This window comes from Planococcus citri, chromosome 3, assembly GCF_950023065.1.
Source record: "Planococcus citri chromosome 3, ihPlaCitr1.1, whole genome shotgun sequence".
Lineage (NCBI taxonomy): Eukaryota > Metazoa > Arthropoda > Insecta > Hemiptera > Pseudococcidae > Planococcus > Planococcus citri.
This window is the reverse complement of record NC_088679.1, coordinates 21,136,771-21,160,954: the sequence shown is the minus strand read 5'-3', so window position 1 is coordinate 21,160,954 and position 24,184 is coordinate 21,136,771. Positions and strand designations below refer to the sequence as shown.

At 32.8% G+C, this 24,184-nt stretch overlaps 2 protein-coding genes across 8 annotated transcripts in view; both read right to left on the bottom strand.

Moving 5' to 3' along the window:
- Window positions 1-8,151: 8,151 nt before the first annotated feature.
- On the bottom strand, window positions 8,152-12,308 carry LOC135840409 (glycosaminoglycan xylosylkinase-like). Its single transcript, XM_065356936.1, has 5 exons — window positions 9,531-12,308; window positions 9,230-9,404; window positions 8,872-9,072; window positions 8,717-8,776; window positions 8,152-8,559 (listed from the first exon to the last, which is right to left on the bottom strand). The coding sequence occupies exons 2-5, from the start codon at window positions 9,313-9,315 to the stop codon at window positions 8,343-8,345; spliced, it is 564 nt and encodes a 187-aa protein (XP_065213008.1). The 5' UTR covers window positions 9,316-9,404; window positions 9,531-12,308; the 3' UTR covers window positions 8,152-8,342.
- A 5,087-nt stretch (window positions 12,309-17,395) lies between these two features.
- LOC135841939 (actin-binding LIM protein 3-like) overlaps window positions 17,396-24,184 on the bottom strand; it is an 82,616-nt gene continuing 75,827 nt past the window's right edge. For 3 of the 7 annotated variants that reach the window (XM_065359169.1, XM_065359166.1, XM_065359168.1), the window contains 5 exons: window positions 22,710-22,807; window positions 22,232-22,301; window positions 21,742-21,782; window positions 19,193-19,396; window positions 17,396-19,094 (listed from right to left, as the gene is read on the bottom strand). In XM_065359169.1, the coding sequence (XP_065215241.1) occupies window positions 18,981-19,094; window positions 19,193-19,396; window positions 21,742-21,782; window positions 22,232-22,301; window positions 22,710-22,807 (527 nt within the window). In that variant the 3' untranslated portion in view covers window positions 17,396-18,980. Of the gene's footprint in view, window positions 19,095-19,192; window positions 19,397-21,741; window positions 21,783-22,231; window positions 22,302-22,709; window positions 22,808-22,866; window positions 22,962-24,184 lie in introns of those variants that run through there. The other 4 variants (XM_065359167.1, XM_065359171.1, XM_065359170.1 and 1 more) reach the window with 4 other exon arrangements.

Here is a 24,184-nt window from a genome sequence, read left to right as displayed (position 1 = left end):
CGAAAATGAAACTATAATGAAACCGTTTCACAGAGGAGAAAAACTACAGTATTGAAACAGTTTTGTTAATGTATTTGAGTTTCATGACTGTTTCAAGACCGTATCAAAACAGTTTTGAAACCAATACAAATTGTTGCTATAAGGGTAAAGTGCCCTATTGTCGACCACCTAGTTTATTTTTGGAATTATGAGACCTGTAATTGACGTAGCTGCGCGCACAATGGCTTAAATGATAGCCACATACCTCTAGTTTAATGCCATAAAGCCACTAAGCCTAAAACCCCCCCACAAATTATTTATGACGTTTTTTCCAAAAACAGAGAAAATCGAAAATTGCAAAAATGGTGTCCTAATTCCGACCACCCCAAAAAAATTGAAAAAAAGAAGGTAAATAATATGTCAACATCCTTGTTTATTAATTGAAATGACACAAATAGAAAGGCAATTAATTATTTAAGCAAAGGGGAACAAATATTCAATTTTTTTTTACATTTTTCTGACCCCTCATCACAAATCTTATGTCCCCATTTGAAACACTTGGAAATTGTTTAGACGACTTTAGATACCCACATTCTCGTTTTCTTACAGCTTTTACAGCTTTGTTCATTGCATCAGCACACCATTTTTTACATTTTGGCGTTTTTTTCAAAAATCCAGGAAAATTAAAATTTCAAGTATATAGCTAAATTATTGGTGGTCGGAATTAGGGCACCCTATGAAAATAAATTTGATGGAAAATTTATGCAACTTCCCTTTAATCGATCCAAAAATTAATTATTACCTTATATTCATAAAACTATGAACTTGTAAAATTAATCGGAGCTTTTTTTTAGGAAGAATCACACATTTACGCAACAGACGATTGAAGTTGCCGGAAAAGTTAATTTTCACTTTCTGAATTTCGTTTTTTGGCAATAATTTCGCGAGTTTTGGGTTTTGGGTTGTGGTTTTGGTCTTAATCGTTTTATCTGTGAAAAATACATAAGAAAACATTTTTTCCCGGATAGTCCAAGCATTATTGGACGAGATGTGCTGGTGGTCGGATTTAGGCGCCTGGTCGGCAATAGGGCACTTTACCCTTAAATACAGTAGTTTTTCTCCTCTATGAAACATTATCAAAACAGTATTTTATGAAACTATAATGAAACCGTTTCACAGAGGAGAAAAACTACAGTATTGAAACAGTTTTGATACTGTATTTGAAACACGCATTTGGTATTAAAATGGTTGGAAGACGCTGTGCTTCAAGGTAATTATGTTTCAAAACCGTTTCAAAACCGTTTCAAGACTGTTTCAAAACAATTTCAAAACCGTTTCAAAACAGTTAACAGTTTTGAAACCGAAACAAATTGTTGGTATCAATACAGTAGCTTTTCTCCTCTATGAAACAGAATCAAAACAGTAATTTCCGAGATCGGGACAGTTTGTTTAAAAATAGAATGTGTGGATATTTTTTGACCAAAATTGGAGGGGATGTAGTTCTAACATTCGACCAGATCTGACAAAATTTATTTTGCATTTGGGTGCGTTGTTTGTTATGTATAGTGTGACTGATTAAAGTGCTGATGAAAAAATGCCGTCCAAATGTGGTATTTGGCCAAAAAATTTGTAGTTGTAATAATTATGACTAGAGATGTGCAGTGTGAAAAGTGAAAAGTGAAAAGTACTTTTCTTTCAATGAAAAGTTGAAAAGAAAAGTTCCTACTTTTCATTTCACTTTTCAGTTTTTACTTTAAAAAAAAACGAGTGACCAATCAATTTACTCATCAGAGATCACTGACCTCATTGATGAAGTCAAATATCAAGTTTCACTCTCTCCAATCCTCCCTTTTCGCAATTCAGCACCCATTTTTGATATTTTTCACAACATTTTTTTCAAATCTAAAAAACCCAAAAATATTAGAGGCTCTAGAAAGGCTCAAAACTGCCACTATTCAATTAAGTAGGTCAAAAAAATGATTTTGTTTTTTTGTGTGTTTTAGATAGGTAAAAAATACATCAATTTGAAGCTCTTACAGAGAGCTTTAAAATGAGACTCACACGATTTACTTTTCACACTTTTCACAACTTTTCACACTTTTCAATGAACTTTTCACTTTTCATTTCACCAAAATTACTTTTCTGAAAAAGTGCACATCTCTAATTATGACTATAATTCATCAAGAATTACTCAAAATGTATCATAAGAGGGAGGGCACCCAAAACCGACCACTTTTTGTAAAACTGCCACCAATTGAAGACTATTTCACTTCAGAACATGGTAAACAGCTTAAAAGATAGGTTGACCCTTCCCCTAACCCATATTAAAATATTGGTGTATGTAAATGAATAATTTATTGTAATATGTTTTTGTAATTTTTTCCCACAACTCTAAAAATTATTTTTAAAATGGGATCTTAATCCCAACCACCCTAAAAAGTGAGGTATCCTAATTCCAACCACATTTGAAAGTGCAGCAACCAATAAAATACTATTTCACATGAAAATACCTACAATAAATGGCCTAAAAGATAGATTGAACCTTCCCCCAACTCATATTAAAATTTTGGGGTTATCCGGGTTATAGAATAATTCTTTATGGCTTTTTGGAATTTTCTTCCGAGGCACCTCAAAAATAACTGTGTGTTTGAATTTGGTACCCTAATCTCGACCACCCTGAATTTACATGATCTTATGAGTAGTCTGAAATCCGGATTAGGCAACCCATATTATTTTATACTTTCATAAAAATTGTTTATACATACCTTGATGGATTAGATTAGAAAAGCGGCTATATCATCACAATTGTACTTTAATAACTATCACAACACACATATAAGGGTAAGGACGCCCAATTCCGACCAGTGCCTAATCCCGACCACCCTTTATATCTCGTCTGTTCTTAGCGCTACCCATTGGAAAATGGTATAAACGTGTTCCTCTATCACAGACGATTAATTTGAGACATACCCGGCCGCTGTAGAGCCAAACCTCGCGAAATAAATCCAAGTTGAAGAAATTCCATGTTCAAAAAATTGTTTTTCAACATTTTTCGTCGCCAAAATTTTTAATTAGTTTTGAATAATTTTATGGTTTTAAATACGTTTTGTAATAGTTATTGACTGAAGATTCCGATGATATAGCCGCTTTTTTAATCCATCAAAGGTATGTATAAAAAATTTTCACGTAAGTGTAAAATGGTATGGGTCCCCTAATCCCGACCACCCATAATATCATGTAAATTCAGTCAGGGTGGTCGGGATTAGGGTACCAAATTCAGTCATTCTTGAGGTGCCTCAGAAGAAAATTCCAAAAAGCCATAAAGAATTATTCTATAACCCCAAAATTTTAATATGAGTTGGGGGAAGGTTCAATCTATCTTTTAAGCCACTTACTGTATTTTCATGTGAAATAGTATTTTATTGGTTGCTGCACTTTCAAATGTGGTCGGAATTAGGGTACCTAACTTTTGGAGGTGGTCGGGATTAGGGCACCAAAATTTGAAAAATCATTTTTGAGACGTTGCGGGAAAAAATTCAAAAAAAATATAAAGAATTATTCGTTTACGCCAAAATTTTGGTATGAGTTAGGGGAAGGTTCAACCTATCTTTTAAGCCATTTCCCATGATCTGAAGTGAAATAGTCTTCGATCGGTGGCAGTTTTACTAAAAGTGGTCGGATTTGGGGCTCCTTACCCTTAACATCATAAAATTATTCATACTTAGCTAGTTGAAAATTTTTGACAATGAAAAATGGGGAAAAACAATTTTTTGACTATGGAATTTCTTCAACTTGATATAGTGCATACTGCCTCCATCTCCTAAAGGGGGTGATTTTATGAACCCCTTAAACTGAAAAGTTTGGTAACATGTTCTTTACAAAGGGTAGATAGGCAGAAATATGTCATTAATTAAGATGACATATTTATGATGACAGGTAGGTATTTAGCCGAGCTCGTGGCCGCAAGCTTATTATTTAAATAGGGAGATAATGCCGACAAAGCCTTTAGTATGGGGGTCATGTGATGGCCACAAAAAATTATATATAGGGGTAGTCTGCGGCTATTTCTCCACTTAGTTCCGTTTCCTGCAGTAAGATAGTTTTTCATCATCCTAGTAATACGTTTTTATTTGTTAACACCTCACGTTCCGAGCTGACATTGTTTTGCCTCACTGAGGCTGCCTATATATTTCATTTGAGACAAAAAAATCACCTCGTTGAGGCAAAAAACTGTGTGCAAATTAGCGTGAAACTTTAGCGCCACCTATTGACAAAACTGAAGAGTATGCCTTATGCACGGCAGGGGGTAAATGCGAAGCAGATAGCAAAATGCATAGCTGGAACATGTACCTAGCGTAACAAAAGAAAACATTCTTTTGTGACAGAAACAGAACTACAAACAATTGAATGAACACAAAGATGAATGTCTAGGGTAGGGTATAGATATCCAGGTGACTGTCTCTCAAATGGTTAGTTTGGATGCTGGTGGTATCCTACTCCCCGCTTCATTGATTCTCATAGGTAAAGGATGAAAGTCAACTACATTTACAGGAGTACACCACTAGTGCAGGTTTAGAGATAGCTATTATACAAAGCATAAATGGCAATCGAGTCTTGTTTAGGGAGATAATTTTTTTTCATCAATTTAGAATAATTTATCCTCCCAAACTATGTATCTGTAGCAATTAATTTTTCTAATTTTTTGAGATGTGTTTGAACGGCATGTGATATGTTAATGAGGGTGGAATATTTTTTTGAAAAATAAACTAGTCAAGTACCTATTTATGAAACATTTCTAGCGAAAATATACTGCTATTCATAGGTAAGGTAGGGGAAGGGCGTGCAAGTTGACGAAGCGAACAAGTTGATGAATTCCGATTTTCTCCAAAAATACTATAGGTAGCAGCATCAAATTACAGTATGTGGTGGGCCTTGCATGCCTACACACCATGACAAAAGGATTTTTGTTGAAAGCTGAATAAAAAAAAGTGAGATCAAAAAATCGTTTTTTCCATGTGCTGTTATAGTTTTAACAGGTCGTGCCATAAGGTTTGCTGAATTTTGTGTTGAAGTTTTCCAGTTCCGGATAATTTCTTTACAAACAGTTGAGTGTTCTCTACCTTTTGATGCAATTTGCAAGTGATTCTATGCAGAATTAAATTTTTTATAATTTTTTAAAATTTTGATCCTCATGTCGGACAAGTTGACTAATTCTTATCAGTCATATTTTTGATTTTTTTTTCAACGGAATTTTTGAAAATAAGTCATGAACAATAAGTACAAAGCAAAAAGGGAAACATTGTGCGATCAAAATCCTTTTAAAAGCTATTTTAAAAAAATTTGGATTTGCTTGTCGAACAAGTTGACAAATTTTTATTTGTGAAATTTTTGATTTTTTTTCAACAGAATTTTCAAAAATAAGTCATGAAGAATGAGTACAATGCAAAAAGGGGAAAAGGGTACGATCGGATGATTCTTTACATGTATTTTAATGAAAATTTTGCTATTCATCAACTTGTCCTCCTTCATTCGTCAACTTGTTCACCAAATTTGACCTCTTCCAGAATTTTCAAAATTTCACCATCAAATTTTCAACTAAAATTATTACGTATGAGATATGTGTTAGCCAAATGTTCAAGGTATGTTTTGCCGCAAAAATCAACGTCCCAAGTCTATTACAACCTGAGATACGTAGCTTTGAAGCTTAACTTCGTCAACTTGTACGCCCTTCCCCTACCTACTAACATTGCAAACACCAAACATTATTTTTTCGTCACAAAGTACCTAATAAAGTAATAGGTGTATTTTGTAATCTATGAAAACTGAATACCTAGTACATTTTTTTCTAAAAGTGCTTCACATTTAAAAAAACAAAAAAAAATACATACTTGCATAGGTACCTAAGCAAATACCCACACAAATACCTAATAAGAGGAAAAGAAAAGATGAACAATTTGGTGTTTGTGGCAATCAAATTTTCAGGAGTTTTTCAATTTGAAAACAATGTTTTCCAAAATTTAGCCCCAAAAAAGTGTAAAAAATGGGTGACTGGGTGACAATTCTACTTAAAAATTAAAATTGCACAAAATCCGCAAAAAATGACGGAGCTTTGAAATTTGCGTCATTTAATTCGTTGGAATTTTTTTTTAGTCAGAATGTCAGAAAATGGTCATTTTAAATTTTACTATTTGTCAGGGGAATAAGCCAGATGAAATTATAAAGTGCAATAAAAATCTGACGTTTCCATTTCTGGGGTTATTTTTATCTTATCTCAAACTAAACACTCAATTTTTTCCCATCAAAATTAATGTTTTTCGAGTTCCTATCACACAGTAAAGACGAATAGTAGGACTTTATAGCTATGCGTTCTTCATTGTCAATAGAGCGCCATCTAACACTTGCGTAAGGTACTTAAAAAAATCAGATAGGTACCTGCGAGCTAATTTGCATATTTTTGTCATTAGTCTCATATAGGGCGAAAAAACGTCTCAAATTGCAAATATAGGCAAAAAAAAGTGCCTCAGTGAGGCAAAATGTTAGCTCGGGGTGTGAAATTTATTTAATTCGATTTAAACAATTAATTGATCCAATGATCAATTATATTGGAGTTCTTTTCGGTAGTTTAAGAGATGTATCCGGACATCATTAAATTATGAGAAGTGTTACGTGAAATCTTGTTTAGTTAAGGTGCCATTGAGGTCCTTAGTATTGGAGGGACAACTGATAGAGATGGTCAACATGGATAGTAATAGGTAAATGTTAAAGCGTGTTTACTACCCAGGTAATTAGCTTATCTTATTACTAATTATTGTTATAGGTAGGTGTATTGAATCTGAGAATTCTATGCCTACTTATTGTTTTTGTCAATGGTGTTTTGCATGAATTCATCGTGTATATTTGTATAGGTTTCTTGTTTTTCTACTCATGAGCAATTCCAATACAAGTGAATTGTTACGAGGAAATTAATTAGCTGCATCTAGTACTAGTTATAAATTATGCATACCTACCTAATACTTCCTTATGACGGATCATAGTAGACTTGGGCTACCAAGAGGAAGAATCAATGTCCTACGTATAAATACGTTATAATAAATTCTTTAAATTGTGGTGTAGGTTGAATTTACTTCCTCATTCATTACAAAGTGTTGCATAGTTAGGTTGTATTATTAGTTAGAAGAGAGTTTTGAGCTATCCAGGTGAATAGGGAAATTATTCACTCCTTAGGTGATATTTCTAGAACTCAATAGCATAGGAAAATATTCTTATCCTTCTCTCCTCCCCAATAGCACCTCATCTAACTATGTCAAACTTCAATTTATTTCACGAGTTTTGGCTTTACAGAGGCTGGGAATGTCTCAAATTAATTGTCTGTGATAGAGGAACACGTTTATGCCACTTTCCACTAGGTAGCACTAATAACAGATGAGATATACAGGGTGGTTGGGATTAGGCACTGGGTGGAATAGGGTTGTTTTACCCTTACTAATGTTATTTCAAGTTAAAACGTTATTTTGCGCTGTAATTTGTTCATGTGATGGTTGCAAAATTTCTGGTGCCGACATTCAGCAGATTATCACTGAATATTGGACAATCTACTTCATTTGGATTTTGATTGAATCAAAATAATGTTAATGTGTTATGTCTTGAGTGGTTCTCAATCAATTTTCAGATGAATTTTCATTTTGTCAGCTTGAAAAATTCATTTTTTTCTAAAATATAATTTTTGGGCGGCATTTTTTTATCAGCACTTTACTAATCACGCTGTAAAATACAAACAACGCAGCCAAATGCAAAATATATTTTGTCAGATCTGGTCGAATGTTTGAACTACATCCCCTCCAATTTTGGTCAAAAAATATCCACGCGTTCTATTTTTTTAAAAAAATGTGCAACTTACCTACTTATTGACTATACCTCATATTATCTTCTTTGAATGTGTAAGTATAGTTATTTAGGAAGACCACACTCCTACCGAGCTAGCTAGGACATGGGCAATTATTCCCCCTCCAGGGAATAGTAGGTACTCATATTAATCACCCACGTAATGATTTCCATCTTTACTACCCTTAACTAGGTCTGCTCATTTAACTTTATCAACTTTAGGAGCCCGAAGCTTTAGTTATGGGAGGTTGAGTAATAGAAAATTCTCTTTTGATCCAGCTTGATTTCGTTTTCAGTTTATTTCGGTACCTATTGAAGCAATCGATGTCTCCACAAATTCATCATTACAAACATTTATTGGATGATTCATCTTTTAAATCATTAGATACAAAATTTATAGGCAAACAGAAACACCAATCCTTAAAAATCGTCTGGAAAATAATTTTTTTTAAAAATTACAGCTGAGAGGATAGGTATCTAGTTTAATCGTTCAAGATCACGTTTTTCTTTCCCTTCCTTAGGAAACAATCTTCCAATACAGCAAAAATAATTAATAGTCTTCTGTCGAAAGCTTTGAAATGCTTTTCGGTAAGGATAATCTCAGGATTAGAATTATTAAATGTTATAAGATAACGAAGCCAGTATGATAAATTTCCTCCCCTGAGATCCAGTAAAGTATTCCACGTTGAATTTCTCAGGCTGAAATTTAAAAAATCCACATCACAAAAATGCATATTATTAACTATGTAGGTAGGTACCTACCAAGTTATTTAAGCTACCTAATACATAATAGGTAATTGTTTTCGGATTTTAAAATCTATTGATACAATGATAATTATTGTATAGTGATACTTACAAGCAACACTGAAACAATGGTGCCAATATGTCGATATGGTCAATATAGGAATTTCCCATTCTAAGTAAAAATAAAATGAAATGAATAACGTGACCAGTTCTGGAAAATGCTTGTTTCCTATTTCCATCATCGCTTTACCTACATAATTAACTTACCCTCTACCATTGTCTAATAAAATCATTCTCGGAGTGTAATTGATCGTGATAACTTCGTAATTATGCCGATCTCCATCATCCATCAAAAAATCAAATACCGAGGCATCCACGATGTCAAAAAATAAAGGAGTGTTTTTCCCTCTGTAGGTAAATGTTCTCCATTTTGCTACTTTTTCACAAGAATTTTCATCGGTTTCCCACCTTTAATTACGTAATAAATTAAATGAAATAAAATAAGTAGGTAAGTAAATAAGTAACTTGCGTACAGGTACATATAATAATGCACTCATCAGTTGATAGAAAATAAATGGTAGCGATACATTCTGTGAATTGATCAATAGATTACAATACGACTTACCATGCTGAAATGTTACATTTGTGACTTCTATTCCACGGATGAATGCTACTTTTGGGTGGGTAAGCTGGAGGCAAATGTATGAGCATGGATCCTTCTATAGTATTTGAATCATCGGGACATATTAAATTCGAGCGATCGCAGAAATAGCAAATTCCATATAAACAAAGGCGATTTCCTAAGGTGTACAGCAAAACATAAACTTTTTTTTTCACAAGTCACCCAAATATATCTAGCTATAATACCTACACTGTACAGTGTACATGCATATTATTGTGATGAAATAACTAATTTTCGTACCTACCTTCTGAAACAAATGTACTCGAAAGAGCTTCGTCTGATATGCGTAATAATTCATTAACATCTAGTTTCCTGATGGTTGCTACTGGTACATTTTTAAAGCCGAAAATAATCGACAAATAAAATGCAACTACTTCTGAGAAATGTCTATCTTTACCACGGAAATGAAAATGTCCAAGCAGAACTTCATCAATAGGATACCTTTCAACAAAATGTTTAAAGATTATCAATTTTAAGCTAAAATACAGTTTACAAATTCAAAAAAAAAATGGTTTTTACACATTTTCATCATATTTTGACATACAAGGGAGAAAAATTCCCCCACCATCCTAATCGAGCCCGCAGTCTGACAAATGTTTATTGAAAATTCTGATAATTCACAAATTTTTGATAATTCTAGTGGGTGGGGGAGGGGAGAATTCATTTTTAAAAATCTATGAACCATCGCCCAATTTTTATGCGATTTGACGTAGAATTGCTCACTAGTTTAATTTCTCATAAGAACTTTACAAATTGGTTACCCTAGAAGATCAAAATCTCCCCCCCCCTCCCCCATGGCTTATAAAATTGTGTACCTCGCGTAATATTACATACCTATTTGAAACCCCAGTATATAAAAATAGAATTGATACCATACCATTTTGGCTTGAAGATAGCAGTTATTCCATTAGATAAATGTAATAGAATCTTAAATTGAGTTCCTCCTCTTTGTTCGTAAGCTTTCAATAGAGTTGCATTTTTCAATATTTTAATGAACTGTCCATTGGTAAAGTAATCTTGAATATTTGCCTAGAATTGGAACATTATACTCGTGCATGGGTTATAAATTGTATTTTTTTCTCCTTTGATTTAGGTATATTTTCCCTTAGATTACAATCATTGAAAAAATTCTAAAATTTTCACCTTAGCAACTGATAAATTATTTTGAACCAAGGTTTCCTCAAATTGTTCACACCTTTTTGGTATTTCGGTAGAGTTGGGTTTTTCGAAATAAAATTGACCCAATTGTTTTTTTATTCGCAGTATTTTATTATAATAAAGCTCGCTCGAGTTTGCAGTGGTGCATCCTACTTCACCAATATAGGTACCTATTTCTTCAACCTCTTCTTCTTCTTTGTGCGAGTCTGTTCCATTTTTCTATGATAATAAAGTACAATACAAGAATAGGCAATTGCAAATAATATTCATAAGATATGAAAATTAGGTAAAATATGTACCTACCTACTTATTATAGATAGGTACCTATCAACCTGGAATATATTTCTACTCACCGACATGGAAATAATATTTTGAACATGATTGACATTTTTCAAGTTGTAAAATGAATAAAAGTTGATCACACAAAGTGAAATTAATATAAAAACCAAAATTCGAATAGTAACGCAATTTTTAAAAGATTTCTCGAAATCTAGTATAAATATTATTTTGTTAAACTTCCTCATAGTATAGGTATTCGGTACCAATACGAACACATCCCCACATTTAAAGTGAGAAATAATTTTATTCAACTCGGGTAAGTGGTATTTTTTACTCTAAACTGCTTTGTCACTTTCCAACTTTGAAAAATGGGATTTTTTTCCATTACATAGGTAGATCTAGGTACCCAGATGTCTTGGCTGTTCGGGTATATCTATAATAGCCATCATAAATTTTATCGCATCACGTGAGTTCGATAATATATTTTTAGAATCGAATATGAGACTCGGGTGCTATCTATTTCAAAGGTACCTACCTGTAGATTTTTTTTTACTTTGAGACTTGCCATCGTTGTTATCTATTATTGCCTCTTCAATGACCAATTTATTTTTTGTAATCAGTTCGAACTGTTCAAAGAATATAAAAATAGCTCGATGTTCTGAATTTTCCAAAAATGGTGAAATCTAATTCGTTTGAATTCAAAAACAGCGGACAGATAAGTACTGCTTAAGTAGGTACTAACAAACAATAACCAGCCTAATACAATGCAAGATTTAGCATGATAATATAGATTTCTTTTTGATCCAACAGAAGAGCCGGAATCGAGAATAGCTTATGAAAATATTCCTTCAAAACAAATTTCAGACCCTGAATTTGATTTTTCAATTTTCAAAGAATTGCAAAACATTCAAAAATGCCAAAATTTTATTTAATTCGAAATTTGCTTCACATCTTACTCATTTTTGACTCATCAACTCGATAACTGGTGGTTTTGAGACCTCTAGAGGCCGAATAGAAGAAAGATAGGCTTCCTTGAGAAACTGGATAGGCGGGTCAATCACCCTGAAAGACTAGGTAGGCAGATAGACAACCTATGAGAGGCTAGACAGGTAGGTCAGTGATCTCAAGAAACCAGACAAAGAGGCCAATGACCTTAGGAGGCCAGATAGACAGACAACTGACCTTGGAAAGCCAGACAGGCATGCCGACAACCTTGAGAGGCCACACAGACGGGCCAATGACCTTCAGAGAACATACAGGAAGGCATACGACCTTGGAAAGCCAGAAAGACAGGTCATTGACCTCAAGACACCGGTCAGACAGACAACCATGAGAGGCTGGACTAGTAGGTCGGTGACCTTAAGAAGCCAGATATCAGAAAGGCAACCTTGAGAAGCCATACTGACAATTCAACGACCTTAAAATGCCAGACCAGGGTTGTCCAAAAACGAATTTTTTGTTTTAAAACAGTTTTTTTTTTCTTAATTAAAACTTTGTGTTTAAAATGCGTTTTAAGTACGTTTAAAATGTGTTTTAAACACAAATCCATTTGTTTTGGGTTCACCAGACGTCAATTTTTGAGATGTGACGTCATAAAATAGCTATAAAGCTCAAGAAATATTGAAAAATTGGAATCAAAACACAAAATTTGTCTCTAAAAATACAGTTTGTTCAATTTCACTTTTTTTCAACAAGAAACTAAAAAAAACATTTTTTTTTTTTAGGAAATTGGAGTTGAAAAAAAAACACATTTAAAACAAAAAAACACAGTTTTAAATGGCTTTTCTTGCTTAAAACATCGTTCTGTTTTTTTTCATTAATTTTGTTTTAAACGTGTACAACTCTGTGCCAGATAGGCAGACAGACGACCTTGGGGAGCCAGACAGGTACCTACCCAGACAGCTTTGTGAGGTTAGAAAGGAAGGTCAGTGACCTTGAGAGTCCAGACACATCGGTCAATGACCTTAAGAGGCCAAACAGACAACCTTTAGAAGCTGGACATATGACCTCCACCAGAGTCCATGCAGACAACCTTGAAACGCCAGACAGGTAAACAAATGACCTTAGAAGGTCAGACAGATGGGCCAATGACCTTGAGAGCCCCCAATGGCCGCAAGGTGAGGGCTATCATTTAACCAACTCTACTCGAAGAATTTTTGTGAAAAAATGAGGTGAGGGGCAGAGGGAAGTACTCTAAAGTTGGGAATGAGTGCTCTAAGTATCTCTATCAATAGAGCCCTATAACAGGGGGAATGCTGGTCCTCCATTTTCTTCCTGTGATATAGATACCTAGTTATTTAACCATTTAGATCGGATCCTGCTGGGTTAAGAAATCGGATTCTAGAGCTTGTTGTAGGTCTCATCTGTGAATACTTTAAAGTTTGAATACGTTGAAGATTAGCCTATTAACTTATGATTTTCCCTTGATGTAACTAGACGTATGTTTTGTGCGTTCTTCGCATTTATGATTTTTTATGAAGTATCTTTGATTTTATGAAGTACAGTGGGTTCCGCTTAATGTGGGTGAGTTGGTCCAAGGCATGTTCAACTCTACATATTAAGCGAAAAACTCTAATAACCGATGCGGAAAAAACTGCAAAATTCCAAATTTAATTGAAGTTTTATCACTTTTTGATGTTTTTTAAAGGTGATTTCATGGTACTGTTTGTGTTTTATCTCTTAATACACTTTGAACACATTTTTTTACGATTTTTATAAATTCTTACAAAAATTTCATCATCTCTTGGTAATTTTTATCAATTTCCACATTTTTTCATCCAATTTTTGTTAAATTTTGCTGAAATTCATGATTTTCTCCAACTTTTAAAGATTAGTCCACTCTATTAACAGAGTGCAATGCTCATTTTCACTATTATAACTTATAAGCGATAAAACTTGCATGTAAAAAGATGTAAATGTTCCATTCCAACCCATTTCAACTCTATTAAGCATATATTTTCTCTATTAACCAATCACACATTAAGTGGAACTCACTGTATTTGTAATGCCGTAAATCTCTTAATATTGTAATGCTTTGAAGTGAATTGACTTTGTCTCTATTGAATTACTGAGTCGTAGCTTGTGTGATATATTTCTCTCTATGATATGGATCCTGATATGGCTGCCTAAAGCAGGAGCACATGAGGTGCTGGTGTTCGAAATGTGGTGAGAAATAACAAGTCCCTGAATTAGGTTAAATAGCAACTTGAATTACCTAATTGTAAATATGAGTTAGTCTGATTATAGACTTAATTTTAGATTAATTTCCTCGATATGATTTGATTATAAATCTCAGGTAGGCTTTACCTACCTTCTAAATTTGATGATATATCACCCATTTTGGAACTACCGACGAGATTATAATGAACCATTATGTTGTATGATATACTTCGAAATAAATTTACTCACGAGTTTAACTTGTACCTTCTTGGTTCTTTTCAAAATCATTTTTATTATGTGTGAAGAAGATTTTTTATTTTTGATCTCTGATATACATAGTTAGCAATGTGGTTTCTAGGAGGTTTAATTTTCCTATGTAACGATCCTATTTACCCAAACAGGGTGCCCAGAAATATCAAGCACCCCAAAGAAAGTTTGTCATTAAAAATATAGGTTGGCAATGTGAAATAGATGCATATGATTGGTGGAATGTTATCTCTCCAGTCCCTCAACCAATCATGTGCTATCATTATTATCATTCACTGTGACCAACCAAAGTATTTTAGTAGAAAACTTTTTTAGGGGTGCTCGATATTTCTGGGCACCCTGTAGTCTCATTCCTACTTCATCCACCTATCTTCTTCCTAGGTAGTTGAATTTTTCCACTTAAACAAAACGAGTCCTTTTTTTTCGAAGTGACGAGTTCAAAAGTGTAGCTTTTTACAAGATCGTCGTCGTCGTTTCCTTATAAGCGGTAGGCCTATTGGCCTGTCTGCTGCGGTGTGGAACCTGTTGAGGATGAGCCTGAGGTATCCGTGAGTTTCCTCCTTGGTCTCCCTCTGCTTCTCTTCCCCGTTGGTGTATATTGGAGGACCTGTTTTGGTGATCTTGTTTCCTCCATCCTTTTGACATGATTTCTCCAATCTTTCCTATACTGTTTTATCTTCTTCATGGCTGGCTTCACTCCGAGATCTGCTGTTATTTTCTCGGATGGGACTCTGTCTCTGAGAGTCACCCCTGCCGTTCTCCTCATGAACTTCATCTCTGCTGCCGTTATTCTTCTTTTATCAGATTTCTTCAGTGCCCATACCTCGCTTCCATACGTCATCATTGGTATTGCTAGGGTATTGTACACCTTCAATCTTGTTTCTTTTCGCACCTTACTGCTTCTCAGGGTCCTATTTATCAGTCCTGTGACTCTCAGGAACTTTGCAATCTTTCCACCAACATCTACTTCTCCCTGGTATGATATCGTGTTTCCCAGGTATTTGAAATTGTTGACCTGTTCAATGATTTTTCCATTTATTACAATCTTGCTTCTTACTGGCTCCTTTCCTTTGAAGGCCATTGTTTTTGTTTTCTCTGAAGATATTCTCATATCATACTTTTCTGATGTCTTTGTTAAATTATACATTGATCTCTGTAGGTCATCTTCTGTTTCCGCTAGTACTGCTTGATCATCTGCGAATAATACTGTTGATATTTCTTGCCTTCTGTCTGTCTTGATTCCTTTTGGCTTCATTTTCTGCCATTCTTTTACCATGTGGTCCATGTACATGTTGAATAAAACACAAGACAGTGGGCATCCCTGGCGAACTCCTCTGTTTATTTCTGCTTGTTCTGAGAGTTTATTTCCAATTCGTACTCTTATTCTAGTGTTCTTATATATGCTGTTTATCACCTTTCGCATTTTATATGTTATCTCTTCATCTTTTAGGACTTCAAACAGTTTTTTTCTATTAACCCTATCATATGCTTTTTCCAGGTCTATAAAGCACATGTGTGTTTCTAGGTTGTATTCGATCCGTTTTTCCATCAGTAGTTTTACTGTATAACTTGCATCAGTGCATGATCTTCCTTTTCTAAATCCGTTTTGACTTTCTGACAGCTTTTCTTCTGCATGCTCTGCCAGTCGTTTTGCCAGTATTTTCGCATATATCTTGTAGCAGGTGTTGAGTAGACTTATTCCTCGGTAGTTTTTCAGGTTTTTAAAAACAAAAAAAATGAAAACAAAAAAAATTAAATTTTTTTTTACATTTTTTCAGATAGCTAGGTAGCCCTTTCTTAGATTCTGTAGCATGAATTTTCAAGATTTTTGCTAAATTGGTAATATTTTAACATTTTTTACAAAAAAGAACTCTTGATGTCATAGTTTTCGAGTTATAAAAAATGGGTTTTAGAAATAAAATGGCCGACTAGCATATCCGTCGATGCTCTATCCTTCAACATGATTTTTGCTGATTTTGGCTGCATAATTAGGGCAATCGTTTCACCATCCCTACCAAAAAATTGATTTTAAAAAAGGGGAGAAGGGGACTGCTTTAACTTGCTTGAACGATGCTCTATTGTTTATTCCCATCCTAAAGCTCGTAGGGCTGGCGAAATCTGTCTAGAAAAATGTTCACTTCTTGTATCAAATTCTGAGATTTTACTTCGTTGAAATCGTCTTTTTTTTTTGAAAAGTAAAATCTCAGAATTTGACTAGAAAAAGCTCAATTTTGAAAATTACAGGCAAAATCGAATGAAAAATTATCGAGCACTTGCTAGCGTGTTTCAAATATGAATTTTTCAGTAGATTTGAAAAAATATGCATAAACGCCTTTTTTAGGGGTGCCTAAAGAGAGGGCTCTAAAAAAAGGGTTCAAAATTACGAATACACAGGAAGCCTAATCAAAGTATTTCATCTAGATAATTGAATATATACCTCAAAACGTTACGTTTAGCGCTAATCGCAGGTTTCTAGTTTTCTAGGGGTTCCAAAAATGTCGAAATTACGAAAAATAGTAAAATTGGATTTTTTGAGTACCAGCGCAAAATATTGAGCTCAAAATTTGGTAGGATGGAGGTCTTTCGTCAGATACTAATAAACTGAAAAAGCTTTTTAGTAAAGTTCATAGGGGTAGGTTCAAAATAGTGGTTCCAAAATTTTTCCAAAAATTAACCCCCTCCCCATTCCCCCCCCCCCGAGGGTCGAAAATCATCTCGCATGACGTTTATCGGGTTCAAACAAGTTTTTCACGTTGAAAAAGTTTTTGACATGACCTACTCAGTGGTTCCTAAAATTCTTTTTTTACTCACAACTTTGGGAACCCCTGGACTCCAGAAGCCCAAAAAATGGTCATTTTGGATTAATTAACTACGGATTCGTATTTGGGACATTCATCACAATAGATTAAAAAATCGCTGAAGGCTGCATTATGTCCCAAAACTATTAAGTTGTTGACGTGTGTGGGAGTTGAATCAAATAAATTATCCACATTGATCCATTTTGCTAAAAAAGATTCATATTTTCTAAAAAAAGTTCAAAAATTGCCATAAAAACTTTTTTTCCCGATTTTTTTTAGAATTTTCAAAAATTTGTCGGAAATTAAAAAATTAACGGACATGCTTTTTCAACCTAGGTAGTTTATTTTCGTTCAAATCGGAGGTTGCCAATTCGAAGAACTCCTTTATAAGCAGACTAAACATTATTTTTTTTCAAAAAAAAAAAAAAAAAAAAAAAAAAAAACGAGCTAGAAGAGTAAAATATTTATTTTGAAATACACATTTTTCAAACAGCAAAAAAAAAGAGGAAAGAAAAATAATCATACAATAAAATAAAATGTACTTACATAAAGCTGCCATGCTTTTACACAACCGAAATATACCGTGTCCTTATTTAGCTTTTGTATGTAATGTACTTCTTCGTATATCGCGTCTTTTTTTTCAAAGCTTTCGCATGTATTTGCACTTCGACGCATATTACCTTTCCTTGGCAATTTTTTTTTAAAAAGGCGCGTGTGTTTGTGTACATAACTTATTGTATATTAAAAACGATAATAAATTAAAACATTACGCACAAGAAAGAAAAAAAAGAAAAAATAATAAGACTAGCAAAATAATACGATAGAAAATTTATCATCGATTGAATACGTTGTTTTTGTTGTTGATATCAAGACATGCAAATCGATACTTCGTTATCCTCCAAGGAAATTTCGGAAACGCAATCCATGCGTTGGCAAAATCTCTTAGAGACTGGTCCAAATTTGAAATTTGAAAAAAAAATTAAAAGAAATACACAAGATAGAGAGAGAGAGAGATTAGATAGATAGAGAGAAAGAGATCAATCACTTTACACTTCGTAACATAGAAAAATCGTCCAAAAAAAAAAAAACAAATCCATCGATGTTTTACATACGTCCAGTTTTACTATAATAATTATAATAGTCATTTAAAACGAAAGCATCTCGTATTTGGAAATTTAGCTCAAAAAAATTCGGCCAAAGTAGACTCGAACGTATTCATTCTCGTGGGTTGTTTCGATATACTACAAAGTACACGTAATACGACGTAAATTAAAACTAAATAACAACGCTTTTTTTAATAAATTAAAATACAGAGAAATTAACCATAAAATTGAACGAACGAGAATATTCTTTTTTTCCCTTACATTTTTCATTCTGAAAAAAATTACTTCGTGTGTTTAGAAAAGGAAAAAAAATATACAATATTTCAACGGCGTGATAACGAATAAAGGCACTTTGATTATAGGAGAGAGAGAGAAAAAAAAGAAAATACTCGTGCGCGATACGATGGCAGAAAAGGCAAAAAAAAAACATATACGATCTTGATCGACAATACAATTAGAATTTTGGTATTTATTTTTTTATTTCCTCGACATAGGAAAGTGATTTCTTTTTCAAAGTTCACGTAGCCCGACTACGTACTTATCGAAGACAAATGAAAAATAAACCATCCAATAGATGCGTTCACAGTGTACGAATAAATTATCAAAAAAAAAAAAAAATTGTAACGTAAATTACGTCGTAATTACAAGACGTAAAAATGCGATAAATGGTGAAAAAAAATTAAAGCAAAAAAATAATCATAATACAAGTAACGTCCATAGGGTAAAATTTGTTTTTGGTTTCTAGACAACAAAAGCCTATCACGCTTATTTGGTTAAAAGGAAATTTATCATAGATTCGATTAAAAATACATATGAAAACGCTTCGGCATATATACGTCACAGAAAAAAATATGTAATAAAAAGGTAGGTAAATGGCGTAAAATCCACCGACTCGAGTAACGTCGTAAGCTGTCAATGTTTTTGTAGAAATTAAAAAAGTCGAGCTCGTCTTTTCAATTCGTTACGACGCCATTGAGGTAATCGGTAAAAATCTGTGCGACTCATTTGGAAAAGCGTTTCGAATTCGGCGTCCGACAAGTGTCTCTGCAAAGTAAACAAAGATAATGAATAGTTCATATACATATATAAATGATTAATAATTTGGAGTTTTATGAGTGTTTTTCCAAGACTCGAATACGTACTTCTAAGTTCAACCTGTCGACACCCGGTGGCAGTCTGTAATTCGATATCATTAATAAATGGTACGGATAAATTTTAGGTGGCTCCAGACTCGTATGTACAGATGCAGACATATTCGGCAGCGATCTACGTAAATGCGGACTAAACGGCAGCGACACTCCGGACGTGTACTGGGGTGGTTTCGTAGCTGCCATTTCTGCTGCACTCTGAAATAAAAAATCGACAAGAGGTTACTACATAAATGCTTGATCAATGGATTTGAATAAAAACAATAAAGCAACAAACAAAACAATTTTTAAAAAAATCAAAAATATTCTAATTTTTACGTGGCGGATTGTTCATTTAAATTCTGTATTTTTGTTTTTAAATTGATTTTTAGAAACTGTTTTTCTTGACAAAAGCTTTACTCATTTTTTTTCTCGTAAATATAGACGAGGATCTTCAAAAATGTAAAAAACTATTTTTCCCACGCTAAAGACGAGCAATTTCAGTCGGAATTTCAAAACAATAGGTAACTAAAAAATCGAATTAAAAAAACAAAAAATCTAAAATCACTGCTCCGATTATCGAACATTATGAAAAATTCTAGATGGAATTTTAGCAAAATGAAATGAAATTCTGCGAAAAAAATATTCAAAGTACAAGATAAATATCATAAAAAAATAAAGTCACACAGATTCTTGTAAAATCACCAAAACTTGATCAAACAAAATCAAAATCGAATAAAAGTCCATCAATATTGCACAAATGATTACAAAATTTATTTAAGATTGATATCAGGTGTAATAATCTTGTAATTATAAACACCCCCCCAAAAAAAAAAAAAAAAAATATTGATATCATTTTGGTGAAAAATCAACAAACTTTTGAACGAAATTTCGTGAAAATTGAATAAAAATTTGTGAAAATGTCTAAAAGTGATGTAAATAGCTTAACATTACAGAATTTGAGTAAAATCTCGGGGGGGGGGGGAGAAGGAGGAATATATTAAATTTGAAAAAAGTTTTCATCCAAGGGGAAAATTTGAGAAACCTGAAAAATCAGCATAAAAGTCGTCAAAAATTGATGATATTTCATGTGTTAAAAATTCAGCCAAAAATTACATAAAATCGTAAAAAATTACGAAAAATTAAAAAAAAAAAAAAATCAAAATGGAATAAAATTTTGCATTAATTTCCTAAAAAGTGGTAAAAATGTGAAAATATTATAAAAATCCGAAGAAAATTGTTGAAAGTTGATATAACATTGAAAAATTTGTGTATAATAACTCATGAAAAATTATGCATTCAACATTAAAAAATTTACAACAAACCATGAAAAATTGATCAAATATTATCGACTTTGGGGAAAAGTTGGCCAAAATCGCCGAAAGAATTTCAAAAAAAAAAAAAAAAAAAAATGAAACAACAACTGTAAGGAGGTGTAAAAATCGCAAAATTTGGGCAAAATCTTGAAAAGAAATCCATTTGATGAATTATCGACAACATTTTCAACCACTACGAGAAATTAACCAAGAATAAAGAGCCATCGAAATGATCGAAAATCCAACAAAATCACTCAATGTAGTTATTTAAAAAAAAAAAAAAAATCATTGAAAATCTGCATACAACCATTTTGAATGTGTCAAAATTGCATCAAATTCGTAGAAATTTAGAGAAAATAAAAAAATTTTAAATTCAAGTGCAATTAAAAAAAAATCAACAATATCGAAAAGTTGATTAAATATCATAAAAATGAAAGCTAAGAAATTTAGCGAAAATTTGTCAAATTATTGAAGAACCAAAAAATTTGCTGAGCATAAATGTCGTTGAAAATCAGTAATTTTAGTGAAATTTGACAACATTTTACCAACAACGACGTAAATAGAAACTTGACAATACTTTTTCAAATTTTCAAAAATCTAACAGAATGTCTGACATGATTTCAGAAACTCGACAGGATTTTTCCACGTTTTCAAACGTCTGATAAAACGTCAAAAATTCATTTTTGAGAATTTACCAATTTATTGTTTTGGTTTTTTTTTTTTTTTATTAATTCTTATGTCAAATTTGAAATTTAAAAATTGAACGCGATGGAAGTTAAAGTTCATATTGAAAGTTCATCGAAGAATTTTTTCAAGTTTCATAAAGTCTAACAAAATATCAATTGTTGGAAATTCATTTTTGAGACTTTGACATAATTTTCACGATTTATTGATTTTTTCCTAGTTCTTGAAAGTCAAACTTGATTGTCTAAAAGTTTATTCCAATGTAACCTTAAGAGTAAAAATTAAACATTTTTTTCAGTTTTTCAATGCCTGACATGCTGTAAACTGGAAATTGATTTTTTTTTTACAAATTTTTACAAGTTTGACAAAATTGTAAAAATTTAACAATTTTTTTCTCTACGTTTTGAAATCTCAGTGTCAGCTTTACTTAGCCATACATGCTTCTCAATCCGCCACTGGTGATCACAATCACCAAACATAATATTATTATCAAAATAAAAAGCAATAAAAATTGTTATTAAACAAGTACAAGAAGCAATTTTCTAAAAAGAAGAATTTACATACCATAGCGCCACGGTCCATTTCCGATAAGGAACCAACAGAAACTGCACCGGAAAAAAATTGAACGTTAAAGATAACCAAGCGATATGACCATTAACAAAGCTTATTTTAGGACTAAGGTAAGTAAGTAAAATTGTAATAAAATAATTTTCAAAAAATTAATAAATAATAATTATTTTAATAAATTTTAATTTTTTAGCACAACATACGTAAGTAAATAGTAAATTCCATTTACCGCAAATTATTAAGCAGAGATGGTTAATTAATTTGAAGAAAAAAATAAATGAATAAAAACTTCTATCGTTTGTTTTTGAAAATAATTATTCATGCAACAAAATCAACCCCCTCTGAAATGATAATTTCCATGCATAAGCCATTAGTACAGAAAAAAAATTCCAAAAAAATTCGTCATCTCATCCCTTACACGAAAGTATACCTAAAAATTAGGCTAATTAATCGAGAAAAAAAATACAACAAAAAAAAAACAACTTACTATCGGACTTTCCGCTGCTGAAATCGGTACTGCGAGCTTTTTCACCGAGACCGCTAATCGAAAAATCACCCTGAAAATATTCCAAAAAACCACGAGAGGAGAAAAATTATTACAAAATTTTCATATTTTCGCACTTACACACGCAATTTACATGACATTATTAAAACCCCCAAACCCTCTTATACTATAATACACAGAAAGTGAGAAAAAAAAAGATATCTACATATTAACACGCGATATTCCATTCTTAGCGGCTCGAATAATCGAGCAGAGCGTACGATGGAGTTTTTCGTTAGGTGTAAACTCAAGGCTGAGGTGATTTTCATTTCGTTGTCAAGGTTAGTAAATCGATACGGTCGAAATATTTATAGGTAAAATCCGAGCATCTTTTTTGCTATTGCTGTCGGTCATGGTATTCGCGGGGGAGCTGCTCGATGAGACTCGAGCCCCGAATTCCGAATTCGTAATCGTAACTTACCGAAATATTAGTAGCTCCGACCGAACCGTATAATTTATTTGTATATTGCGGCGCTAAACCGTATCCGGGCTTTGGTACGTGTCGTAACGAGCTCACAACTAGAATTCAAATCAAAAAGAAGACGACCAAAATAAACATAAAATCGTTTCCAACTTACCGAGTTGATGTTGTGATGAGTCGTGAGCGAAGCAGGCAGAGTAGAAGATTTCAAAGCGGGTGAAGCGTGACGAGGTATATAATCGCCAGTAACCGCTACAAAAAAAAACAAAACAACAACCACAACGATAACAATACGAAAAAAAGATACCAAAAATACCGCAAAAAAAAGAGAAAATTCAATTTTCATTTTTCAGAAATAGAAAAAATACATGCATTAGAAAGACTATAGGGTAAAAAAAAGGGAGATCACTTAGAAGCTATAATATGTACCAATAAAACTCTACCAAATTACGCTAATTGTACGTATTTTTATTCTATGGATTTTTGAATTAATTTCTATCGTTATTCCAAACCACGTGTAAAAAGAATACCGAAGAAAAAGATTTCGAAAGAAGAATTCCGAAAATTACCACATGCATTGCTCATAATTTATTGTGAAAAGATTCAAAGTGATAGAAAGATTCAAGTGAGATGGTGAAAAGTGTATTGCAAAATTTTTGTACATACAGAATGATCATCAGAACAGAATAATTCCTTCGAAACTTGAAATAGACGATTTATATTACATACATCGGTTGTTTTTCATGTTGAAATATTAAAGAGGAGGAGAGATATGGACACTTCAAGTAAAAAATAAAATAATTTGGTGCACGTTCTCCAAGTACCTCAAAAATGGATTAATAAAATGAAAAAAAATTTAATGCAATCGATTTTTTTCCATACACCTAAATATATCCATAACTTTACCCTTCAACAAATAAGGCACGTATTCCAATCGACTGAACAATTTTTGACCCGGGAGAGAAAAATCTAAAGAAGAGCATTCAAGAATACACCAATAATACACCAAATTTCAGGACCTGACTTTCTTTCTCGATTATTAGAGAATTTTTGAAAATTGAGAAGCCCATTTTTCATTCTAAAGAAAAAAAAACTCAAAATTATTTGATCAAATACTCGATTAATTTGGTTTATACTCAATTATTTTTGACTTCGAAAATCAATTGGTGGTGGTTTTGAAACGCTCCGGAGCTTCCAGTAGATTTTCAGATTTTCTCATTTTAAAAAAAATGCCATAAAAGGGTCCAAAATGAAATTCAACTCCTATAAACTCGAATGTACTGTCTATTGAGATTTTTTCGATCGATTTAAGCTCAAAGTTCAAAATTCGTCTCAGTCTGTAAAAATCAAAAAATTTCTTCAGTGGTTTAGAAATTTTCAAAGATATGAAAAAATTCCTCGTTTATGAAAGTGCCAAGGTAAAAGCTGAAATTTCATTGGTACCCTATATTTCAGACCATCAAAATCCATTGAAG

What these genes read in the sequence shown, in the direction of transcription:
- LOC135840409 (XM_065356936.1), bottom strand. Translation starts at nt 9,315, where the DNA reads ATGCTCATACATTTGCCTCCAGCTTACCCACCCAAAAGTAGCATTCAT. An exon ending in AAATGTAACATTTCAGCATG is followed by an intron (nt 9,073 to 9,229) that starts GTAAGTCGTATT and finishes ACGTAATTAAAG; the next exon opens with GTGGGAAACCGATGAAAATT. An exon ending in TTATTAGACAATGGTAGAGG is followed by an intron (nt 8,777 to 8,871) that starts GTAAGTTAATTA and finishes ATTTTTACTTAG; the next exon opens with AATGGGAAATTCCTATATTG.